This window comes from Nematolebias whitei, chromosome 21 (genome assembly GCF_014905685.2).
Source record: "Nematolebias whitei isolate Nwh7 chromosome 21, NemWhi1, whole genome shotgun sequence".
In the NCBI taxonomy this organism is placed as follows: domain Eukaryota; kingdom Metazoa; phylum Chordata; class Actinopteri; order Cyprinodontiformes; family Rivulidae; genus Nematolebias; species Nematolebias whitei.
In genome coordinates, this window is record NC_056518.1 from 20,796,634 (window position 1) to 20,821,509 (window position 24,876).

Here is a 24,876-nt window from a genome sequence, read left to right on the forward strand (position 1 = left end):
TTGGGATGTTTTCTATTTCAGGTAAATTATATCCTCCAATTTTTAATTGTTTTGAAAGCACTTGTAAAAATACTTTATATAGAGCGAAAATATAAATAATTAAGTAAAGTAAAGTACTTTTTGTTGTTTATTTCTGGGAATATCTTGTCTTTGAAAGTCTACAAAAAATATCTATGACAATATTTTTAAATTCCTTAAAGCAGCCAGAAAATAATGAAAAAGTAACAGGAACACAAACTGTGTCAGAGTAGATGATCACCGAGAGGCTCCTATGATGAGGAAAAACATTGAAACTCGTGAAAACGTCTTCAGAAATGCTAATTATTGCTTTTATTATAATCAATTTGTTGGTCTGAATATTTGAATGACAGAAGCAATTTATATATATATATATATATATATATATATATTTTTTTTTTTTTTTTTTTTTTTTCCTGAAGACAAAATCAAACCAAACTAGAAGTAAATCCTCACCGCACTTAAAAAATATAAATTAAAAAAATTGTTACGCAGACAAAAACAATTACATTTTTTTTATTGACAATTATGCAAATTAAATAAAATTCCTGTTGAAAAAAATAACACTGGGAACAATCTTAGAAGGGGAAAAAAACGTAAACCAGCAATTCCACTGTAACAAACTGTGCCTTTAAAACATCCTCATCCTCTTGGACTTCATGATCTGCGAGTGTACGATGAATTGTAAGAGTTTTAGTTCGAATAAGCAACAGATGGACCGACTTTCTGCTTTCTAATCCGAGTCTCGGCCTTCCGCCTGAGAGATAATTGTGACTGACGTAACTGTGCCGTGCTCTGGAGCTGTTCAGTCCCACACATTTAAAAAAAAGCAACATTGATACAACTTTGGATCCAGTGACTCAGAGCGGCGAAGCGCTTTCTTTAAAAATTCATGAAGACTAAAAACAGGTAAACGAGTTGGATGCATGTGACAATAAAAGACCTCGCATGAAGGTTTGTGTGCTTTTCAACATAAACACAATGTTTAGTGCAAAAATAAATTTTGCAATTAAAAAAAATAAGATTGTCACTTGTTCTCCTCGTTAAAAACTCCAGTCAACACACACATACACACGCACACACATTTTAAAGCTTTTGTTGCCCAGCAGAAGGCTGAAGTCTTGAAGCACATGGGTAGTAACTCCCGCGCAGGGAGCTGGTGCATCGGCTGCTAGTTTCCCTCAGACCTGCTACATTTTTACATTTCTTAAGAAAGATAAAAACTAACGACGCCCTTTTTGTCCCATCAAACGTAACTCGTGGTTCTCACATCTGTAATTTATATCAAACATCCACCACAAACTTTCTGTAACACAAACACACGACCAACAGAGAACGGGTCAACACTAAAGAACTGGAAAACAGACCGACTGTAACAAACATGAAGCAACTGCATGTGCCTCGTAAAAAAAAAAAGGGTTTCTACTAGTTTGTATTGCTTTGGCCTGTTCTGTGAGCCATCAGCTCGTGTTGTCCTCCTCTGGACGTGTGTGCAGGTCCACCACAGGTCCACAGGTCTGAGACGGTACAGGGACGTGGCAGCAGGAAGGAGGTAGGAAACCATAATGATGACACCAGCGTCAGTTTTTGTTTCCACACAGTTTCTTCCTCGTCTTTCCCTGGTTTTCCCTTCTCGGTAGAGGCTTCGTGTTAAAAGCCCAAAGTGTCGTTTTGTGCAGTCAAGTCTTCGTCGTCTTGGTCCCATTGGACTGGGGCGGGCAGGCACTCTTCTTTGTTGAAGTCCTGAGGGTTTACCCCAATGTCCAGGACCTGGGGGTTAGTGCGAGACTCAGCGAGTCTAAGAGAGCAAAGAAAAACAGGAAAACTTTATTGTTGAAACGATTCAACACAAACCGGTTACGGTTGATCCAGTTCACACATGAAACATGACGGGTACGGTGTTGATTTAATGCATGAACATAAAAATGGATGGAAAGAAAAACAGGTACAAACGGCCGAGCTAAAACTAACCATGACAGTCCACGATGAGTTCATGCCATCATACAGTACACAAAGGCTCCTTTTACACAGTAAACACACCACATCTCACATTCAGAGTGCAAAGCTGATGGGTGTGACACTGACAAAGCTAAATATCTGTGAAGACATGGTGGATGATGAACTGAAGGAGAATTTTGTTGAACTTTGAAACAGTTAAGAGATCATTTATTCCCCTAATTGTGTCTAAGAGTCAGCTGGAAAGAGTTTCTATGTTAATGTTTGCTACTCTACGTGTTTACTGAACACCGAGACCCACACAGACGAGCAGGCTTGAACTGTGGCTTGACGTGGCGGGAATGAAGTGGAAGTCGTAATATCCGGTGAATGATATTCAGATTGTTACCTGAGTAGGACTCAAAGCTATCCAGACTGCGGCTGAGGGTGCAAAGAAAACATCACAAATCAGCTCAAAACTCTGAAGTGCCTCGTCACAACGTAAACGGGTACATTTCTGTGGCCACAGTGTGACTTTGCTTTAAAATCTCTACCTAAAAGAACTCCTTTTGTCCTCAAAATACATAATCAGCTACAAATGACTAACAGCAGATGGCAGCGAAGACTCAAATGGGAGCAAATGTGATTCTGTAGCATTTGCAGAGGAATCTTTTGTTTATGATTCATGATGAAAAGGTTCATCGTAGAGAAACAAAACATATTTTTTAAATCTAGTTTTAAAAAGCACAAACAAAAAGAGTTTGCTGTCTTGATACAAATATTAACTACACGACTTTCATGGTCCTAATATTAATAATTAAGCTACCTCAAAACTAAATACAGCAATTAAGGATTTTATGAGCAATCCATTAATCTGTATCAGATTTAAATCCTCACATAAAGCTATAACACACATATTAACCATTGATCAACAGTGGGACTATCTTTAATGTTCTCTTCCTTTCTGAGCTCAACATCAACAAACACAATCGGCCTCTAACAGACGTCGAACCGCTCGTCTCTGCAAACGCTACGGAGCATCGTCATTAATCAGAGAGCGGGAGTTCCAAGTCTAATTACAGTCTGCGCAGACAAATAATTGTTGGAGAACACGTCCAAAATGGCCTCTTGGTGCTTGATTACAAAGTCTGTGGAGCCGGTTGCCCCTGCGCTCAGTGAAAGTGAGAGAATAAAAACGAGAGGCAGGGCCAGAGGAAAATATCCAGTAATAAAGAGCTGGATGAGTCTGTGTGGCAGTCCAAAGCAAACGGAGCAACCTGACAGCAGAGCAACGGGTTTAACTGACTGACCGCAGTCAACGTTGGGTTGGTTATCCTGTTGGCTGCACAACGATGGAAGATTTGAGATGCACAAACTCTAAACCTGTTTTTCTTATTCCACCAGAATAATAACACCATGCTCGCTCAACGTGGCAAAGCTTGTAATCAGAGGCTGTTTGTGGTCCTCGCATAATGGCACACAGATCCTAGAAATGCAGCGTGACTCGGGTCAGGCGTCAGCTACACCAGAGCCTGTAAGCTGAGCCCGTCTCCTGTCTGCTGCTTTACTGCACCGAACCGAGCCAGAGGACAAACAGGATTATTTATGGGTCTATTTTACTCCCAGAATAGAAGCTGGTGTGGCCGTTTTAGTCCAGACTTGCAGGAAAAATCCAAATTCCACAACTGTCCTCACCTTGAGAAAGCCTCGTCCAGACCGTCCTCCAGCTCCTGCCACACAGAAAGCACATCAAATATGTTTTACACCGTGAGAACAGTCATTTGTAGCTCTTTCCTTTAAATGATCTTAGAAGTTATGCCCGTCCTTGACATGTAATCTTTAGATAAGGTCCGTTGTGCTCAATAGGCTTTTGTCTACATTGCTGTGGCAGCACAGTAACAGGTGCAGTACATTTATTCAGCGTTTCCTCACAGCATTCTCCACTTTTCTCCTCATCGAGGCCGAACAGATGAAATGTACTGTCCAGACAGACTCTCGTCTTACCCACACGGTGTTGTTGTTCTCTGCTGCGTGATTGTGCACCGCAAAGGGTTCAGAGTCCGTCTGCTTCGTTCCTGAGCGGGCCAGTGCTGCGTTAGCTCCCTCTGCGAAGTCCAGGAGGGTTTCTGTGGCTACATCTAAAAACCAAAAGAGAAACCGGCGGTTTACTTTGCACAACTGCCACAGAGCTACCCTCAGATTAATAACGTGAACGTATAGAGCCGTTACCCCTGTAATGTCTGTCGTCAAGTCAACCATCTCACGTCATAAAGCAGCACAGAGTAACCTCCTGTGACATCTCCAGGCTTTAGTGAGATTGGTTTCTAATGATCTCACTGATGATTAATGCATGTGAACACAGGTCAAATGTGCAGGTCAGGGTATTTTTAATATCCGCATCCACTGGATCCAATTGGAGACGATCTGTTGAGCTCCAACGGCAAAAATACACCTGCTGCTGCGAGGCGAGGTCAGAACTGGGACATCACCAAGTCATCTTTTTCTTCGCGCGAGACCATTTACACCGAGTGAGTAAATATTAACTCGAACATGCAGAATATTGAGCATTCTGTATGTTTTTGAGAGAACATGAAAGATACTTTGAAAAGATTTCCAATTTTAATCAGACAAGACTAAAATAACGACAACACCTTTTTTTTCCCCCCAGCAGAAGAAACCTCCCATCGGTTGGAGCAATACAGGAAGTGGCAGCGGGAGAGAATTGAAGGGATCATGTCACGTCCATAAAGCTGACTCACTGTTCACAGCTCCACTAATCCTGAAGGACTTTCCATTTGTGTGACATGCCATTTGATCAGCCACAGCATGAACGTAACCTTATGAGAGCTCTAAAGCTCTGCCCTCTCCAATCTCCACTTTAGCTGAGGATTACCTTTTCCAAAAAGCACTCAAAAGCTTCCATTACTTATGCAATTATGCCAATTTGCCTTTAGGAAATCCAATCCACTGGCAGCTAAATGACCCACTGGGTCCAAACGCGTTGACACAGAGCACGATCTGAGTCCAAGTCCTTCTCAGGAGATCATCCTGAAAACCTACGCACTGTGAAACACTAAACATTCAGAGCCACAGACTCAGAAAGTGTCAGAGGAGATTCAGAAGAAACAAAAAAAGATATCCCTCTCTGGCTGGAGTCCACCTGGCTGAGCAGAAGGAGAAGCTCTCTACAAAGAAATATCCAACTCTCCCAAACAAATCAAAAAAAGGCGTTTTGAAAAAAGAGCAAAGTGGACGTTTAGAATATCACTTGTGCTTCTCATCGTATACATTTTTAAATTTGAGACGATACTAAAAATGTCGGAAGTTTGCCTGGATCAGTGGATGTTTATGAATCTGTTCAAACAAACGTTTTGTTAAACAATGTGGGCCGTAATTGTGTTTCCATAATGTGATTTCACAGTGTGAGATTAGTTCTGTTGTTGAAGAATGTTAAGGGAATTATTGAAGAAAGATTCATTATTATTGGATCACAGCACTGCCGCTGGCTTTAATGGTTCCAGTTTAAGGAGACCGTCATCAGTAGACTCGTGCATATTTACCTCGGTATGTCATTTGTGATGATGGCGGTGAAACATTAATACAGCGAGCGTCCAGACTGAAGTGCAGCTTTAATACAAGAGACTGAACACTCTCCATGCCCCTGAGGCTACGATTGGTGTGACAGAGAGGGAGGAAAAGATGTGGTGACGGGTGACGTGACTCACCTCCTCCCTTCAGGCTGCCCACGCTGACCGAGCTGTCCGACTGAGGGTTGCAGGCTCCTTCCCTATCCGACCCTGTCTTTACTCGCTTCTCTTTCTCTGTGATCAAGAGAGCAGCACAAAGACAAAATAAAAGAAGGTGGTGAAGATAACTACCTTTGCATTGTTCAAAGTGCTGGTTTTTTTCTAGCAGCTAAAATGAAGAGCATTAAGGAAGAAGAGGGTAAAGGCAATGGATGGATGGATGGATGAACAAATAATAAAACCAGCAGCATTTTGGCAGATGAGGCCGTTCATCGAGCTGCTAGTCAGCTAAAACCCACAGCGTGCTTCGTGCAGTGGTTAGGGCAGCGTTCAAACAGAGTGACATCTGGGTCAGAGGTGATAGGAGGCTTTGCTCGCTCCGTTATGTTGAGTTGGTTTACAAAAAACGTGCACGTCAGCCACGGCGGGCGACAACAGCCGTCATTCGACTTCCTGCACAGATCCAGTACCCAGCAGAGCACATTCAGGGCCTGTACCATAGTTTTTTTGTTTTTTTTTTACTACAAGTCGCATTAAGCGAAACAAAACAGTCAGACAAGTCAAACTTTATTCAACTCATTCACAATAACTCTCCACATTGTTCAGTTGTAACACATAAAATCGGTTCAAGGTCAGTAAGCACAACCAGAATTCATACATAAGGCTCACTGTCGATTCTTGAGAAAATTAAAGGATTTTAAGTGCGCCTTATAGTCCGAAAAATACGGTATTTATCAAACTTCTCCTAAATTATACCCAGTGAGGAGGAAGTTGGGACTTTTTCCTCAAACTTGAACCCAGACTCATTTACAAATCATGCTATGATCATATTTAGCGTGGATTAAATTCAGAGATTGTTTGTCGTTCGCACCACATGTGGTACATGAGGTGGAATTAAATTATGTACCCAGTTACAACCAACAATAAAATGTAAAAAAAAGTAATATGATCTAAGATATGAACCAAGAAAAACAAACTAAATATGCACTAAGCACTAGTAGCATAAAAACAATACGCCCAACAGCAGCACAAACATGAGTCTGTGTGAGCAGATGAGCACAGCAATATGAAACAGATCAGCAGATCAGATTACAGCAGATTACAAAGCGCATGAGCATTTTACAAATTTGAATAGTTACTTCACTGATTGTTGGGTTTGCTACATCATGACTGATGCCTTTTCTGTGGAATGTGGTAAACTTTAAGAGGAATGAAGTTTTGATGTGGATTACGTTTGCATTTCTGTAACTTAAAACCGTAATCCCACCCGCCGCTGAAGGTAAAAGGCCAGTATGAAGGTGTAGTAGTTGAACACATTCTTTGAGCACGACACATTGCGTGACATCTTTGGCTTTAAATCACTTATTGCACAAGTTTTTTTTTTATTACGTCAAAAGTGAAGCTGAAGAAAAAAATTCCACCTCAGTTCATCCTGAAGGGACTAGATACAGCAGATAAACATTGTTTTTAATTTCATCACAATTCTTGGTCTGGAAAAAAAAAAATCCAATTTCCCATGAGTCCTGGTAGCTTAGTGATGGGAGAGCAACAAAAAAAAATTTCCCCAGGCACCTTTTAGAGTTCTCCTGCTCCTCCTAAACATGGAACCAACTGAAACATATTCCAGTTCGCAGCTTGCTGCAGTGTTTACAGAGAATATTCTACAAAAAAACAGAGCTGGGTGCTGTAATATGCAGAGAAATGTGGGTCAGGCAGAACCACAGTGGGTGGTGAGAGACACAGTGGATCGCATCTTCCTGCAGTAATCCTGAAGGGACTTGTAACTTTCATGAAACAGACAGAAAATATTTTCTTTTCTCTTTTTCTTTAGTGTCTAAAGGGAACACCTGCACATCTAAAGATGAGAAAGGAATCTCTTATACAAACCACTACATGAGCTTAAAGCTAATCTTGTCAAATTAAATCAAATCTGTTACTTCGCCCACCTAAAAATCTCAAGGAGAAAAAGTGTTGAGAGCAGAAAAATGACAAGATGCTCGATAAGATAAAAAAACTGTCAGTAGTAAATTGCTTTTGAGTATTGAAAGATTAAATAAAAGCTTATGAAGAGACGCAAGATGACAAATCTATTGCTTTTAAAGTGGAAACGTGTTCGCAATAGAACGCCCCAAAGAAACGGGACAAAATGAAACAAGGTGGTTCTTTTTTCTGCACCAGGGCTGCATGCATAAGCACATCATGTGACACAGGATCAATGACAGCGACATCGAATCTGTGAGTGAGGCGAGCTTCCACACAATCATTGTCCTTTCCTCTCAACACATTCACCATTCCACCACCCCTCTGTGCCTACCCAGCCTTATACACTTTCTTGCCCCCATCCCCCCCCGTTGCCCCCCCCCCCCCTCATCTTCGGTCCTCACAATGAGCAGAAGCGAGTGCAGGGTGTGAAGATGAAGAAAAGGGAGAAAGAGGGCAGCAGGTGCGAAACAAAGCAGGGAGCAAATGGAAAATCGTGGAATGGAAAAGACCACCAACACATATAAAGATAAACTACTGTAAATGCTTCTTTTTGGGGGGGAGGGGGGTTTAATGCAAAAACTTATACTGTAACCTGCTTAGACACATTGGAGTCATGCATGCAGTAAATTATATGGGAGCTCAACTGAGCTTTACAGAAGTGTGAGCTGCTCGAGTTAAGACAATTATTACACAGCACTTTTGTCTGCTGTGTTTAAAAAACATACAACTTAACATTTATCTGGTATAAAAATGATGAAAATATTAAAATAGATGAAAGACTGACATAATAAGAAATAAATACGCGAGGAGTGAAAAGCAGGTGAAGAATGCGATAAAGAGAACAAATATTTTGCACACGTCTGAGTTCAGAAGATTTCCTCCAGTAAGAGGAGTCCCTGAACCCGTCTAAAACACAGGTGACTGCTATGGTGGCTGTAATAAAGAAGCGTTACTAAACTGAAACGGGTCACTCTGATTGATGGGTTAACCACCGCGGCTGTAACTGTGTAAACAGCAACTAGTCTCTTGTTACTTCTCATGACCTCTCAAATAGACGTTGAAGTTCAAATCAGCAAGACGCAAGAATTTTTGTGTTTTTGTGTTGATGGGTCACGATCAAAAGACAAAAGAAGGAAGATAAAAGATGCGTACAGTAATGAGAAAAAAGCACCAGCAGGTTGATGCTCATCTGTCACACACAAATTGTCAGGAGCAACCGTGCGTACCTTCCTTGGAAGCCTGCCAGAACTCAAATGCCACTCTGAAAGCCTGAGCCACCGTCAGGGTTACTGCCTGCGCCTGTTAGGAGACAGACAAGACAGAAAACACAGAGGGATGAATAATACCCGCATGAATCCCGTCAACAGGAAGGAAGAATCCAGGAAGGCAAGGGGGCTGTTGCTCGGACACAAACAGGAAGCGACCGCAAACGCGAGAAGTTTCTTTTTGGCATCCTTGAAGAAAGGGAGGAGAAACCAGTGGAGTTTACGATGAGCTGTTTATGTAGCTGCGAGAATACGTGGCCTTTTGGCCACAACTAAATTAGTGAGAGGAAGGAAGGAGAGGGAGTGGCTCGCTCATTCAGAAAACCTCCAGGGATGTGAGAATGCCAAGAGAGGGATCCGAGCCTCCACACCCTCCAGCCTCCTTTCTTTCTCCTGACAATACATTCACAGGTTTGCATATAGAACGGTGCTTAGTCGTGTATAAAGTGCTTTTCAATGACGGCAAGGAGCACAAATGGAACACTGTTACATGTGCACCTTCACCAATACGCATTTTTTCCACCTTTGTAAGTCTTTTTGCAACTAGAACAAACTCGTGGTCCTCCTGCACAACACAAAACTTGATTTTAACCATTTGTCTTATTACTATCAGGGAAAGGGCTTCAGTTTTCATACTGAGGCTTCAAAATGGTAAACTATCCTGATGGGCAGAAAATGTCCTTACTTCAATTGGGTCTTTACTCATTCGATTCACAGACAGGATGTGTGTTTGTTTATTTTATACGATTATTAATTAGACTATTTTCTTTAAACTTCTGCACGTTTAATTGCAAAACTTCATTACTCACCATCTTTTTCTTTGAGCAGAGGAAGGCATGGCACTGGAGAGTCTCGTTGTGTTGACTCTGGACAATGTAGGCAAACACTTTGTCGTGCATCTTGTCCGCAGTGCAGTACGATATTCTAAAACAAACAGACACCCAGTTTAATTACAAATCTAATTATTTAGGAAATAATTACAGATAAGGCAAATATCAAATCATAGCTCAGACTGGACCTCGCCTCTGTAAGGGACTCGCACACAGAGATGACGGTGTCATGACGGGTTATCTTCATGTCATGTGGAAGTTATTAATCCTGCTCGTCCGTCTCAGGTGCAGGGGAAGCTTTAAATCAACATGTAATGTTCTGCAAATGGCTTTTATCCATCATCTGACCGTCATGTCTTTAATACCAAAGCAATGAGCGCACTGGGCGGGTGGGGTGAGACAGGCAAAATGATGCAGGAAGATGAAAATGAATGCCTGCCGTGTGTCCTTTCTTTGTCCTTCCTTCAACGCTGTGCACTCTAACGTCAAACAAATAGATCAAATATATAGTTTGGAGAGGAGTCCCAGCTGTGGTCAGAACGCAACCACGATTTACAGCAAATGTTTGGTTGGGAGGGCAGTGAGGGAAATTTGATGTCCAGACAAATCCAATCTTTCTGTCTTCTTAACAGATGTTTATGGAGCAGAGGTGTGCTGGGGTTCAAGATACAAGCAGCTCCCCTATTTTTCTCTAACATATTAAGCTCACAGCTGGACTCAGTTCACACAGTCTGCTTTTTAGTTCTAATTTAAAAATGCTATACAGTAGACCCTCGTTTATCGCGGGGGATCCGTACCCCGAAGACCCGTGATAAGTGGAAAAACTGCAAAACTCCTGCTTCTCTTTGCCACCTGCAAGCGCGCTTGGCTACGCCCACTTCTCCGCTCTGCACAGTGAACAGCTGATCAGCTGCAGCAGGAAGTGTATACTGCAGTGTGTGCAGCAGGTGCTAAATAATTTTAAATAATTCATTTTAAATAAAAAATGACACGCCGATCGTGCGGTTCATCCATCAATCAGCCAGTTGTGTGTCATGTACAACCTTAGTTTGAAAAACTGCGATAAACGAACCGCGAAGTAGCGAGGGACTATTTGCAGGGAAATACAGGGAAAAAACATGGGTGCATTTGATACTTTTGGACACACAAGATAAAAAGCTGATCAGATAAAAGAGGTAAAGGTGGGCTGTTTTTGCATAAACAAATAAATAAATGAATGAATGAATGAATGAATGAATGAATGAATGAATGAATGAATGAATGCAGTTATTTTTTTCTTGCAGGCTTATTGAATTGTGTTTACAACCAAGTGACCAGCAAGAGTTGCACCCATATTTGAAACATTAAAACTTTGAAAATTCCAGATGATTTTTGTGTGCACGGCTTGAAAAACTGTATTCTACACGTGCACGTTAAAATGTTGTTCACCTCCGCCCACCTCAGCTTGCTTTGTATCCGCTATGACAGCCACCCACAAATTTATGATTGAATGCACTGGAGTGCACTTTTTGAAATGAAGATAGATTTTAACCTGTTTTTCGACTATTACTCTTTTTCTCCGAACAGAGTTTTTAGACCTGGGCACGGACTTGAACGTTTTTCTGTCAGAGGAGAACACGACGCATGCACGCGTCAACATACAGGTACAGGTCTAGATCTCTTGAGACTAATTTGAGATACTTGTGGCAACTCTGTGTCTATTTGGAGAGAAAAATTGTTGCACAAACATGTTCAAAATTGAAGTGACAAGATTGTGAGCCTCTGTGACTCACAAGGAAACTAAGAAACCTGTAAATGTTTGACAACTAGAAAACAATTTCATCTCAGAAAGATATTACCGTTAAAGAATTAGTCTAGAGGCTTTAAACTCTAAAAGTTAGGTTAAGATTAATGCCAAAAGGGATACTACGTGAGGCTGAAACGACAAATAATTATCAGTTTATGAAATTGATACGACAGATTTCGGTCCCATCCCATACAGGCACATGTAATGTGCACTGCACAGAGATAGATTTTTATTTCTGCTCCATTTTATGAACTGTCATGTGCTCAGTTTTTTGAAATTTGCACAAATCTTTGTACATCGTTTTATTTTTTTCTCCAAGCAATCCAGTTGCAGCTGTTTGTGAATGCACAGGAGCTGCTCAAGTAAAAATAATAACAATTCTGAGTATTTGTGGTGGGGTTTTCAAATAGCTAATCAGAAAAAAAACCTATGCAAATTGCAAAAAGGGTTTAGATAAACAAGTGTTTGACATTTTAACAATAATCTAAAGCAATGATCAGAATCTGCTTGGAAGTACTTCAGTTTGCAGAAGCACGTCTGATCAGCGTTTCACTTTTGTCATCGTCACTTCTTCCTTTTTTTGAAAGACCTTTGTGAAAATGTTCACGTGGAAAAAAGTGCAACGTTGCCCACTTTGAATACACTGTAATAGAACAATGATTTATGTAAAATAAATAATTACCGAAACCTTTCTTGCACAATCAAGAAGCAGATGCTTACTGATAGCTTTCCTGTAAAACAGCCGAGCAGCTCCAGTTAGCTCAAGAAGACCAGAAATATATGGAGAGGAACGTCAATTTGTCGGTCAATAAGTTCAGAAAACCGCCACCAAACCAACCCTGGTCCTAAAGCTGCAGGCTTTTATGGACATATTTCACATAAGCCTAGTTATACTTGTGAAACTGATGGAAAGTCCCATCTCTCTTTGATATGCACACTCATGAATGTGGAATTTAAGAAAACTAATTCAAGCTTGGATCATAAGCGCTGGGCCAGCAGAAGTGAGACAAGCCTGCACGTTGAGGCAGGAAAGACGGATCTGTAGGTATTAACTAAAAGACAAATGTGCGAGTGTGTGAAACCTGAGGTCAAAGCTCAGACATACATCTGTCGTGGTGCGCTCAGGAGAGCTACAATTTATGAGACAAACTGGCGTGTTTCCCCTTCCTCCCACCGATACAGAAAGACGCTGCCCACCCTGGTGTACCACACATCCACCACATGATAAATGGAAGGAAGACAAAAAATAACTTGTTTTACCGTGGAAGATCAGAACACTTTGAACGAACATCCAGGTGGCTCAATTTGACAGGGACAACACGAGGAGGTAAAGGAGGAGGGCTGACCTGTATATGGAGACATTTTCTATCAGCTGGTTTGAGGCACTGTCGTAAAGGATGATTCCACGAGGGGAGACTGTTAACGTGACTTTCTGGAGTTTTTTCCCACTGGCTTTGGCCTGGGAAGAAGGGAAAAAGACAAACACATAAGCAACTGTGTGGGGAAAACAACAAACAAATTGGTCCTTGTGTTTATGTAAATCTGATTAATACGTTTTAATCTGACTATGCAATCAAAAGCCACCACTGAGATGACAGAGGCATACCAAGCGTTGTAAATCAAAGTAAATTACCATCAAACCTGCCTTTCGGCTTAATCCAGGAGTCAAAACTACAAATAAAAGATTAAGAGTTGAATGATTAACTCTAGAAAAAAAAGTCTAAAATTGCACTCAAAATGAAAGAAAACATATCAGTTTGGTTTTAATCCTTTTCAGAGTGGCGCTGACAGATTATAGAGCAAATCAGAGCTTTTTTTTTTTTTTTTTTTTACTGCTGCTACTTCATTAACCACCGAGCTGCCAGATCCAATAACATTAAGCCTTTTCTAGCATGATAAAGCCGGCAGCGCCATACAGAGTAACATTGTTCACACTAACCTCTTCTAAAATGTCAACCAGAACTTTGAGCGGGGGGGGGGGGGGGGGAGGGGGGGGGGGTGTCAGTCGGGTTATAAAAGGAGAGTAGTGGATGACTTTTGAGTGGCAAAGGTGATGATGTGGAGAAAATATAAATGATCGACAGAAACCCATTTTCTGCGGCAAGTTATTTTAATAAAAGGACCATTAAAAAAAAATTTGAGTGTGCTGTTCAAGCCACTTCAGTCTGTGTGTGTGTGTGTGAGAGTGTGTGTGTGTGTGTCGTCTCTCACCGTGGCCACTATCCGCTTGACAGCCGCCGCAGACTGCTCCTCGCCTTTGGGCTGCTCAACCATCGTCACCCCGAGGTATTTGAGGTGAAACGTCATGCCCTCCAGCAGGGTCTCCCTCGTGTCCGTCCAGTTTTCTGGAAGCTCTGCAGAAACACACACACACACACCAGTGACCCTTGTGTTCACCAACAGCCCTGCAGGCTGGAAGTCCTTCAGACATGTCAGGGCAGCAATTCAGTTCACTTGAAGGGAATTAAGACTTGAAGGTAAGCCAACGCTTTGCAACAAAGAGGTGACAATTCACTCCTATCGCTCCTTTGTTACATTTTAATTAACTCCCCAAATCACATTTCAGCCTATTTGAACAATTCCTATGAAATAAACATTAGGCACTTTTGAACAATTAGTTTTAACTCCTCACTAGATTATTTTCCTGCAAATGACGGCAACGTTCCCCAAAGCCAACTTTAGATTAAATTAATTTTCCAATCGTTTGCATACCAACACATTTACAGAACGTTAAAATAATGAAAGGAACTTAATCAGGAATTTCACTATTTTTGTCTTCCAAAGAGCAAAGTTACTATTCTAAACCTACGGAGGTGAACGCTGCTGAGATGTTGATATCACCCTTTCTACAACCTTTCTAGGAGTTCAGAGGAAATGACTAGAAGGCACGGACAGGTGACAGCAGCTTTTCAATGTTAGACGTATTTATGAAAGCATAAATTATTCAAAACTGGTTGTTCGAGTCCATTCGCTTCAGTTCATTTCAAAAGTTTATGGACTTGTCACGATGTCGTGTGATTGAGCGTGAGGGTCCAGACAACCATTCGTCTCCTCACTTCATATATCAGGAAATGTAAAAACACCACCACCTGCCAACCTGAGTGGACTTTATGGAAACTCCAGATCTTCAAGGTGATTTAAATAATGGCACCATTGACTCCGTTTTTTTTTTATTATTATTGTTAGAAAAGTGTGCAGCCAAGTGTGAACAGAAACATTCCTGAACATAAAGTAATAAGTGACAAGTTCCTTTTCTTGCAATATTTAGCTCTTTTTGATCTTTGACATTTCACAATAATTGAGATTTCTGAACAGTTTGACAGATAAAAAGTGGAAAGAAAACATGAAAATGTCTTCTTTTGTCTCTGAGATGGACCTTTTTTAAGTCATTTTATGAACTAAACAACTTTTTTTTTTTTATCAGTAATGTATGATTTAAGTGCCATGAATAATATATTTATGGAAACTTTTTGCTTGAGTGCTTCGATTGTCTTTCATTACATATTTTTTTTGTTTGTAGTCATGAACTAAGTCAATTTTCTGAAAAGTCAAAGCTTCAACTTTCACCACGCAAACTGAATTTGCACTTTGGAAGCTTTATTGTGTCAAAATGCATTTTAAAATAGACTGCATTCTGTATGCATTAAAAAAAACATAAAATTTATCTGAACATTCATAAATGTTTGTGTCTGAAGGAGCTACTTGCTCAAATGTTGGATACAGCATTTTAAAAGCCATTCTGATGCATATAGTGAACGCTGCAGATGCATCATCCATCCATCCATCCATCCATCCATTATCTTTACCCGTTTATTCATCTAGAGAACAGAAAACATTCAAAAGTGGCAGCAGAGCCTTACTTATAATATTCATGTATTCTAAAGCCAAACCAAGCCAACTGTTAGTGGTTATCATGGCTGGTTTTTAATGATCTAAATGAAGCTGTAAGTGAACCCACATTTGTGTAATGAACGAGTCTGACAGTAAACACCCACTATAAGGTCAAGGCCTTTAAGGCTGCAAGTTTAGAGAACAGACTGAGCTTTTTGGATCCTGCAGTTACAGCCAGGATGAGTCTCTCATGCTGCAACAGAACCTGTGGTGGAGGATCACTAATACTGTGTGGACTAAAAACACTCGTGACGAGAACAAGCCTCTCCAGACAAGTACGACGTGGTTCAACCTTAGATGGGATATTTAACCGTTGCTGCGTGCTTGTTGTGTTTGCAGAACAGATGGTGAACCGTCAGTGAACTGAACATTTTTACTGTTGACAAAAGGCGATGATGATGCAGCCGGGTTTGCTCTGGGGAATTTCAACATACAGACAGAAGCGCTTTGGAACTGCTTTGCGGTCAATCTACAGCACGCAGAGCAGAAGCAGCCAGCTTTCTTGATCCACCAGAGATCGCAAAAGCGAAACACTTCTGCCCCAACTAAAACAACAAGCGGCCGAGTTGTAAAGTACAACAGCTTTTTTATTTTTAAACTTTAATAATGATCATTCAACTCGTGAACATGAGCTATTTTTAGACTGGCGCATAAACCCACAGTTCTACTGAGCTGTAATAATCCAATTTCATACTGGTCACGTTTGCATTCACCAACTACCCCATCCTCCACGATCACCAGTGGCTCCCACTGCAGCAGCTTCCTGCAGCTAGAGAACTTCAAAGGCTCCTGTGCTGGGCTTCGGCTGGTCAGGACCGGCTGCTTCTTTTTTTTTTTTTTTTTAAGGGAACAAACAGGTGAGTACACACATGACTGTAAAAAGAAAAAAGTGGTTCAAATGTCCAAATTGACAGTCCGTCTTGTTCTGGTTTCTCTGAGTCCCATTAGAGCTTTACACACACGTTCCTGACCTTGCGTTCTAAAATATATAATGAAACCAACAATCCTTAAAGGAATGCATGTCCCCCACCACTTCACATGCCAGAAAAGATCTTGCGTGAGCTGGTTGTGCTCAGGTTTCTTGTGTAATTTTAGAACATTTTTAACATGTTAGTTTGATTGTGTTGGGACCAAATTATGTCAAATTATGTGGTTTTCTTTGCAAAGCTGATGTTTTTAAGGGGTACATTTTCTGCAGCCTGTCTTTGATGGGGCTTTTGAAGTGCATGAGAGTGTCGTAGAGCGTTTAACACTTTTCACGTTCTTAAAAGCCGTGGCATTTCACAACGCTTCATTATTAAAACCATCCAAAAAGGAAGTCGTTTGCACAACAAGACGTCTCGCTAAAAATATGAAAATGAGCAACAGGCATTTCCATTTGTTGTTTTTTTTTCTTCTGCCCTCATTCTGGATGGATTGTGGGTATTAACGTTTATAAAATGTTGTATTACAACATATGCAGTTAAGCCAAAATGTACTTTCACCTACTTTTTACCCGTTTCTTCTGACAATTACGCTGTAACAGACGAAAACTTCCTGATCTTGTTGTCTTTCCTTTAATATTCAATTGAGACTAAGCTTATTCCCAGACTTTGCATTAAATTTTAATGAAGATAAAACTACAGAGAGAATCGGATTCTTTTGATGCAACAAGTTATTTGAAAGGGAGGAGGTTTGGGGATATATTATCAAAAGGATTTCAGCAAAGAGACTGGGTAGAATTAGAAAAGAAGGGCTGGAAAACGTTGTGGTTTTGGTGGGTGATTTAGTCAAAGCCAAAAGGAGGAACCTTTTTCTAGTGGTGTGAAGAGGAAAAATCAGTAATGAGGAAAGAAGAGCTGCTCTTTCAGGTCTCAGTGCTGCTTTACACGACAAGTCAAGAGGGAGAGAGAAAAAAGGCAATCACACATAAAAGAGGAACGATAAATCAGCGGAAATAATATGAAAAACGTTCAATGAAAGCAGAAAGACAAAACTGATCGCTGTAAAGCAAAATTATTTTTGCTAAACCACTGTAACATGCGAGTTTAATTACTTGGGAAAAAGCAGGAGAACTCTGCTCTGCTGCGAACCTGAGCCCCGTCATGTTAACACTCTGAGGCTGAGAGGGAGCGTGCACGCACAAACACAAATCATAAGTCACACCGCCACGCCGACACCTCCATGGCTTCATCACAGATCGGATCTGTTGAGAATGAAGCCCTAATAGTCCTCTCAACATAAAGTCTGTCCAGACGAGACAAAACAAAGCAGATGACTTTAGTTAAACTGAGTCGGACCAACTGCGACTTCACAAGATGATTATCAATTACAAGTATGAGCTAATGTTCGCCCAGCTTTAATTAACATCCTTCTACAAGCAAAACCAGATTGTGCCATTTAGTTTGCGAGCAGATAAGTAAACCGCTGCAGTGCGAAAACATTCATCGCATAATAATATTCACAAGGCGGGTCATGAATTATTATTTGGGGATTCTAAAAACTGGAGAGGCAGAAATCACAAGTGATGAACAAAAATAAAAAAAAGATAGGACTGCAAGCATCGCCAGCAGCTAGAAAGCATATTTTATCTCAGAATCAGGACAGCACAATGGACTAAAGTTGTACATTTAATTCTACATTCCTTTATTTAACAACAAAAATGTAACACTTTAGGAGGTAATTTGAGAATATATGATTAGTGACCAGCCCATTTGTTAGTGAAATTTTTTTTTTTGGCATGAAGACCAACATGTCACTTCGTATTTGAAGAGATTTCTCACATTTTTATTGGAGGGTAAAGTGACAAAATCAGAATTTTGGCACGTTAAATGAACTCTTGAAGCTCTGACAACTCTCAGAATGGTTTCATGGCTGATGGGTCAATTTCAGCACATTCATCTAAATCTACTCGTGACGTTTCTGGCCTCACTCCCACCCACTTGTATTTGTTCTTCCTGAACAAGAATGGAAACGAAACGCTCATATTTTTCTAAGAACACACTGCGGCCAAACAAATGGAGATGTATAATAAAAACCAGGCTGGTAGCAGGTCCGTTCATTGGTTTGGAGAGGTGCATGACCCTGGGATACTGGCACCAGGTTGTTTTCTGGTCTCTGCAGAGGGTTAGTGTTTAACTATGAACAAAGGTTCTTCAGACTGGGAGCTTGTATCAAGTCAAGGTCAGTTGTCAGCCCAAACAAACTGGAACCAAAGGGAACAAGAAAATCCTAGACTAATATTAGCCTGATTTGATAAAAAAATATATATGTTTCTTAAACTTTCTAATCTTTAAAAACATATTGGACTGTTTCTCTTAAATGACACTTCTGCCATGTGAGTTGAACTGCTTGATGCATAATCTATATAAAGCTGTTTAAAAGCCGTTTTAGCTTTTCCCATAATAGAAGGGAAAAAATACTTTGTTGCCAAAAGAAACAGAACAGACATGAATCACGACGACCTCCTGCTGAGAAAGCAGAGACGGAAAAGGAAATGGTCCCAGTCGTGAGGAAGGAAAGGTTGAGGACAGTTGCTCAGTCAGAAGCACTGGTGGTTTTCTCTCTGGTGCATTGAAACCAGTTGTGTACCATGATGGTTCAAGTCAAATAAAAATAAATATTTTGATTTTATGCTTTCCTAAAATGCATTGTAAACCAAAAACTTCTAGAAGGTTTTAACTTTACATTTTTGTTTTTCCAATATAATTCAGTTCAAATATTTCCAGAGGCAGAGTGAAAAGGTGGCAATAACTGAGAATAAACTTGAATATGTGTGTGCTGTCTAGAGGAAAGGTGTGGCTCTTTAATTAGTTTATTACCCGGATGAATAACACCGGCACTTATCTGGCTTTGACCGTATAGTTTACACGTGCTCGTTGAAAGGCTTCATTGTTGGCCTTTAACGGAGTTTCAGCGTAGACACAGAAAACCTTGTGCCCGCAGGCAAATTATAAACAAATAAAGCCAGAGACATCAATAATTCCAAGTTATTTTGATATATATATATATATGTATATATATATATAATTCCTATTCCATGTTCATCCATTAAGCTAAACTGTGCCTGTGGTGGGAGGACCTCCTCTTTTCTTGTTGGAACAAATGTGCAAAAGAAACTTCTTTCAGCATTATTAGATTCCAATCAGGACACTTGGGACTAAATTAGAAACTGCCGAGTCAGATCAGAGAAGATGCTGTAGGGGATGCAGAGCTGTACCACAAGCTTGAAGAGAGAAAGAACGACAAACCCCTTGTACACCAACGAATACCACTGGTTTAATAAAGTTATATGCAGGTTTATATGCTTTGTTCAACCTGACAGTTCAAATAAGACAAATACAATGACTTATGTCATTATTGAAAAAAGGTTGTGGGGTCCATTGTTAAGAAGACAAAGACTGACTGTTTGACATGGGATGACTGTCACAGCCTGACTGTGCTTGGTTTAAACAGAAACCAAGTACTATTGTTCTGCAAGTCTTCACTTTAACACGTGTGGAAACTGTTTTACATATTTTGGAACCCCAAGGTCAAAGTCTCAGATTGTGATGCATTAAAAAAAAAAACTAAAAATGAAAAGTACAACAGAGCTATTGAAGCAGCAGAAAGTATAATATGCGTAAATAAAACAATCGTTGGGGTCTTTTACGCTCATCAGTGAGAAACAGGATGCTTCTCATCATTCATCTTCTAGACCAGCGGGCTTAGGGTTTTCTTAAATATCAGCCAAGTAGAGATAAAGATGCGTTGCATCTATCAGTATTTGATTCGTAAGATCGTCCAAATTAATTTTAGTAGGGTGGAAGAAAGGATTTGCAGAGGATAAGAGTCTTGTAATTTAAATCCTAACATTGAGACACGTGTCTTGGAGTATTGGCGAAATCCACTCAAAGAACGAAAGCGAGTAGTGGGAGAAGGAGAGAGGGCAAATGAGTGCAAGGAGGATTAAAGCTCACGACCAGCTGAGGTCAGAATGTACTCCCGACAAAAATCTGGGTTACGAAACTGATCTTCAACACGCTCTGCTTTCAGCCTCGCCAAACAGGAGGGGCTGGATTCTAACAACTTAAATGATGTGTACAAAAGGAAATGCTTTCTTTAGAAAGAGACGGAATAAATCACTTTCTCAAACATATTCCAAACATTTTCATTATCATTAGAGGTTTAAATTGGTAGGGGGGAAAAAATGGTCAAAATGTAGGCAATACTCAAAGTCATTCTAAATGGACCAGAACTAAACTGCAATCTCAGGGCGCCAGGAGTCAAATCAATGAGCTGCAAACAACTGGACTGGTAATGATCAGTTGATTGACCTCAAATCAGTTGACTGATTATGGGCCTTTACTTGTTGTTGCAACATATTTCTTTTTACAGAATCTTATGTAAAAAAAAAAAAGGACCCATCATTTGAAGGAAGGCATAGCTTTCACTGCCTGTCAGCGTTTCCAAATAAGTCAACTTATTTACTTAAGTTAAATTTAAATTGGCTAAAGTTGACCAGCTGTGGAGATGTTGGACTGTTGTGAAATTAGTCCTTTCTGAATGTTTTATTAAAATCTGTCCAGTGGTTCACACGATTTTTTGCTAACATAACAGACAAACTCTCACACACATAGGCGCAGGCAAAAAACATTAATACCCATCACCAAAGGCAAAAAAATGCAATAATGGCTGATTCCAGCCCCTGATGATGACTATGTTTGACATGAATGCACAAAACGTATTCGTTAGTGGGACAGGAAGTGAAACAGCATTGCTCCTAAATCCTTGATTTAATCACGTATAGCCCAAAGTGCTGCTGAATATTTCACTGGATTAACCCGCTGACAGGAAGGACCACAGATCCACCATATGTCCCCGTCAACAGAGACTACACGAGGTCCCTTACAGATTTCTGCACACGGTCTTATATGCATTTTTCTAACTATGACACATATAGGCAAAGAGATTAAAGAGAGCAAAACAAAGTCTTACATTAAGGACAAAAAGCCTCTCTTAATTCCCGTGAACATCACGTACAAGATGAGTATGAAGTGTAGTTGGAGATTTCTTTAAACACTGGGACAAAATTTGAGGCATGTTTAACTTTTAGAGAATGTACGAGCATCTTTCATCTGAAATATTTTCATCAAGGTTTGGGGCGGTGAAATGCAAGCTAAGTTTAATTTCAATATGAACGTCTTCAACCGATTTCAGAAACGGTTGCAGACTTGACTGAGATGTTACAAAAAGGAATATTTTCTCTGTATAAAAACGCTGTTTTCTAATGATTTAAGACATGTAGCGCTTTGACCTACTAACAAAAAAATTGTGTTTTAAAACCAACTTGCTTAGAAATAAAATAAGATGCATAACTCTTTGCCACAATGCACAATCAACACAATATTTAGATCACAATCTAAATATCTCATATGATTTATTATCTTTCCCCTTGTTTTAAAAGCTTTGTGTAGTTTTATTCTGTTTGTACTTATTTAGATCATCTACTGGGGCTGAAGCTGAGAATTTCCACAATGGCCATATGCCTCGACATATGGCTAAAGAAGATTACATCAATTATTTCTTAGCAGGAAAATGAACTAGTTAGCCTGTTTAGACTTCCCAAATGATTTAAAAAAATATGACATGCTCATGAAAGAATGTGTTTCATACTTTGGACCAGAATATATACAGAAAGCCTAATGTAATATACCACAGAGAGCAAAGTAATCTGCTTGATTCATACATTCATTTTGCAGCAACAGCTTCAGTGTTATTAAAAAGGTCCAAAAACAACAATTATGTTTTAAATTATTATATTTTGGCACTTGTGTCAGCTAGAACTAGAGAACACTAAACATTCATTGCCCCGTAGGATTAACGTTGTCCTGCAGGGACAAACTTTGACAAAGCATGATTGTGCAGCCCCATCTCCACATGACACCTTTCACCAACTCCACCACAACAAGCAGCCGGATACAGAATATCTAACGGGGCTGTAAATCACAAAGGACTTTACTACACCGTAAAGGAATCCTGCAAAAGAAGCAATCTCCATTACAGCCTGGCAGTCCCCTCAGGATGACTTTGTGCAGGGGACACAGCACTGACCAGGCCATGCTGCTGGGCCAACCAGCTAACAAGTAACTAATGTCCTGAAATGAAGGGGGAGCTATAACAGCAGAGAAACTTAGCAGTTGTTCATGTGAAAATGAAATCTTTATTTCAAGCCACACACACAAAAAAAAACAGCTTAAAAAAGGAATGTACGTAAGCACGGGGAGTGGTTCATCTGTCTAAGAAAAAAATATTTGTGTTGTTCCAAGGGTGTGTGCCTCTGCATGAAGTCAGCAATCAAGAAAAATATGTTGACTGATACCATTATTAGTTTTAATCGTCATAACATTAACAAGCATTCAAAACCCAACCTTGACCGTGTCTTTGAATGCATAAAATGACAACAGAAGTGGTGCGCTCAGACCTCTTTCATCTTTTATGCTAAGAGCTTGAAAAATACGCTAATTTTACAGATGCGGGAATTCAGTCCCATTTTCATGGACATATTGCTGTCTCACATCTCGACTAAGAAGTCCTGCAGCAGGAGATGCTTTTGCACTGCAGTGGAACTTTTACAATTCGTTACATTACAGTAAAAGTGTGGATGTTACAGCGGGCAGGGTTAGCCTGCACACTGCTGACATTATTTGAAGCCACAGATGTCAAACATGACACTGACGCAACTTTCATCACTGATTAATGTGGTAAAGTTAAATTGGACGCATTCAGAAGGGGCAGCATCATTAACACTCGCTTATGCATGTAGTTGTTGAAACATTTTCACTAAGATCATGCAGACTTCTGTTTGCTGGTCTGCATGAGTTGACTGAACAGATGAGCTAGCTGCTTCAGTGTTTACAGTGCTACAGAAGATGTCTCATTGACCTGGAGGTTTCTGCCTCCCACACGTTTCACATTGCAAAGGAAAAAAAAAAAACAGTGCCTCCATAATTTAGAAATACAGTGGCTATTTCATAGAATTTAACTTGTTGGAAAACAGTAACTAAATGAAAGTTATGACAAGGCAGGGACAAACAAATTGAACTGTCATACAGCATGTAGGATTTAAGTCCAAAAGCAGAACTAAAGGGGATGAATTTAATTATGACGTGCAGTGATAATTAAAAGAGGCACGATTGATTTAAAAATATATATATATATTGAAACATGTTACAACCATTGCTGGCAGTGGGAGAAAAAGGACTGAAGAAGCTAAAGCAAGAGCTTTAAAGTGGCAAAAATCCTACCTCAGATTATGGATCTGTCTAAATTTAAAAAATGTGCTTTCCTGTTTTGTTTAAGAGAACGCCATCCAATGGAAAAGGCACGTTATTAAAGCAATTATCTGTTCTGCCACATCCAAAGGACTGGGTCACCTCTGGGGCACAAGTCGAGACAAGTTTATTCACAACCCAGTCTCTAGCTTGTAATTACACTGGAAAAGTTAAGAAAAGAGGAAGATGACAAGCTGCTAAATCAGGAACTTCTTATGAACTCACTTGTTTATATATATATATATATATAATGATTTACAAAACATCCTTCTTTATTCTGCATGATAAAAACAGCGCAGGGAAGTTCAGCCGGTGTCTGAATGTGGAGTTGTGGCAGAGCTAGAGATCATTTGAAGATGATGGTGGAGTGATTATTGGGCTGGCTGGATGACGGATGCTGGTTGTGCATCACAGAGAGGAGAGGACCAAGCCAAAGCATCAGCTGCAATGTGTCAGTAACACTGTTGCCAGCTGCTTTATTGTCTATGAAATCAAACAGAAAAAGACAAGAGGCATGAAAACACATGGGATCCCCCCCTTTGTGGAGGCAGATCAGCATGAGCATCAAACTGTGTGATGGGAACATAAACCAGGCGTGAAAACACCTGTGGTGGATTAGTCAAAACCCCTTATTTGACCTCATCACGGGTCAACAAACTCCAAGAATGTGCAGTCCCTCCTATACGCAGCCATATATATATATATATTTGTTTTTACATTATTGCCTAGCAACAGAGGGTTGCTCTGGTCTCTGACTCGAAGGCGAGCTCGAGCCAAAACACGCCGAACTGCACACAAAAGGGCTACTATAAAACTTTTGCTGTGTTGACTTAACTGATCGTGAGCGAAAACAGGGGACTTCCCGAACAAGTGCCAAGTTCAGAAGTCTATCGAGCATAACCGTGTGCTATAAAATATTTAGTGACTAGCGTCCACCGGCAGGTTAAACACCGCTACCGCTCGTAAGGTTAGCTACTAGCTCGGTAGAGACGAATTAGCACCAGCTAATGCCAACATTCATGTGTTGAGCAACACTTACTTTTGTGTTTGCCCGAACCCCAGGACTGTTTAGCGATACTAGGGCTCCGAATAATTGCCCTTCCGGCGGATTTCAAAGCGTCCATCTCCAAA

General features: G+C 40.3%; 1 protein-coding gene across 1 annotated transcript; it reads right to left on the bottom strand.

Annotated features, from left to right (window-relative positions):
- Nucleotides 1–573: 573 nt before the first annotated feature.
- Nucleotides 574–24,876, bottom strand: ldlrap1b (low density lipoprotein receptor adaptor protein 1b). The gene is made up of 9 exons (XM_037695288.1): nt 24,785–24,876; nt 13,775–13,917; nt 12,910–13,022; nt 9,757–9,871; nt 8,909–8,981; nt 5,679–5,774; nt 3,958–4,091; nt 3,649–3,683; nt 574–1,816 (listed from the first exon to the last, which is right to left on the bottom strand). Exons 1-9 carry the CDS (start codon nt 24,867–24,869, stop codon nt 1,669–1,671), a joined length of 942 nt encoding a protein of 313 aa, XP_037551216.1. The 5' UTR covers nt 24,870–24,876; the 3' UTR covers nt 574–1,668.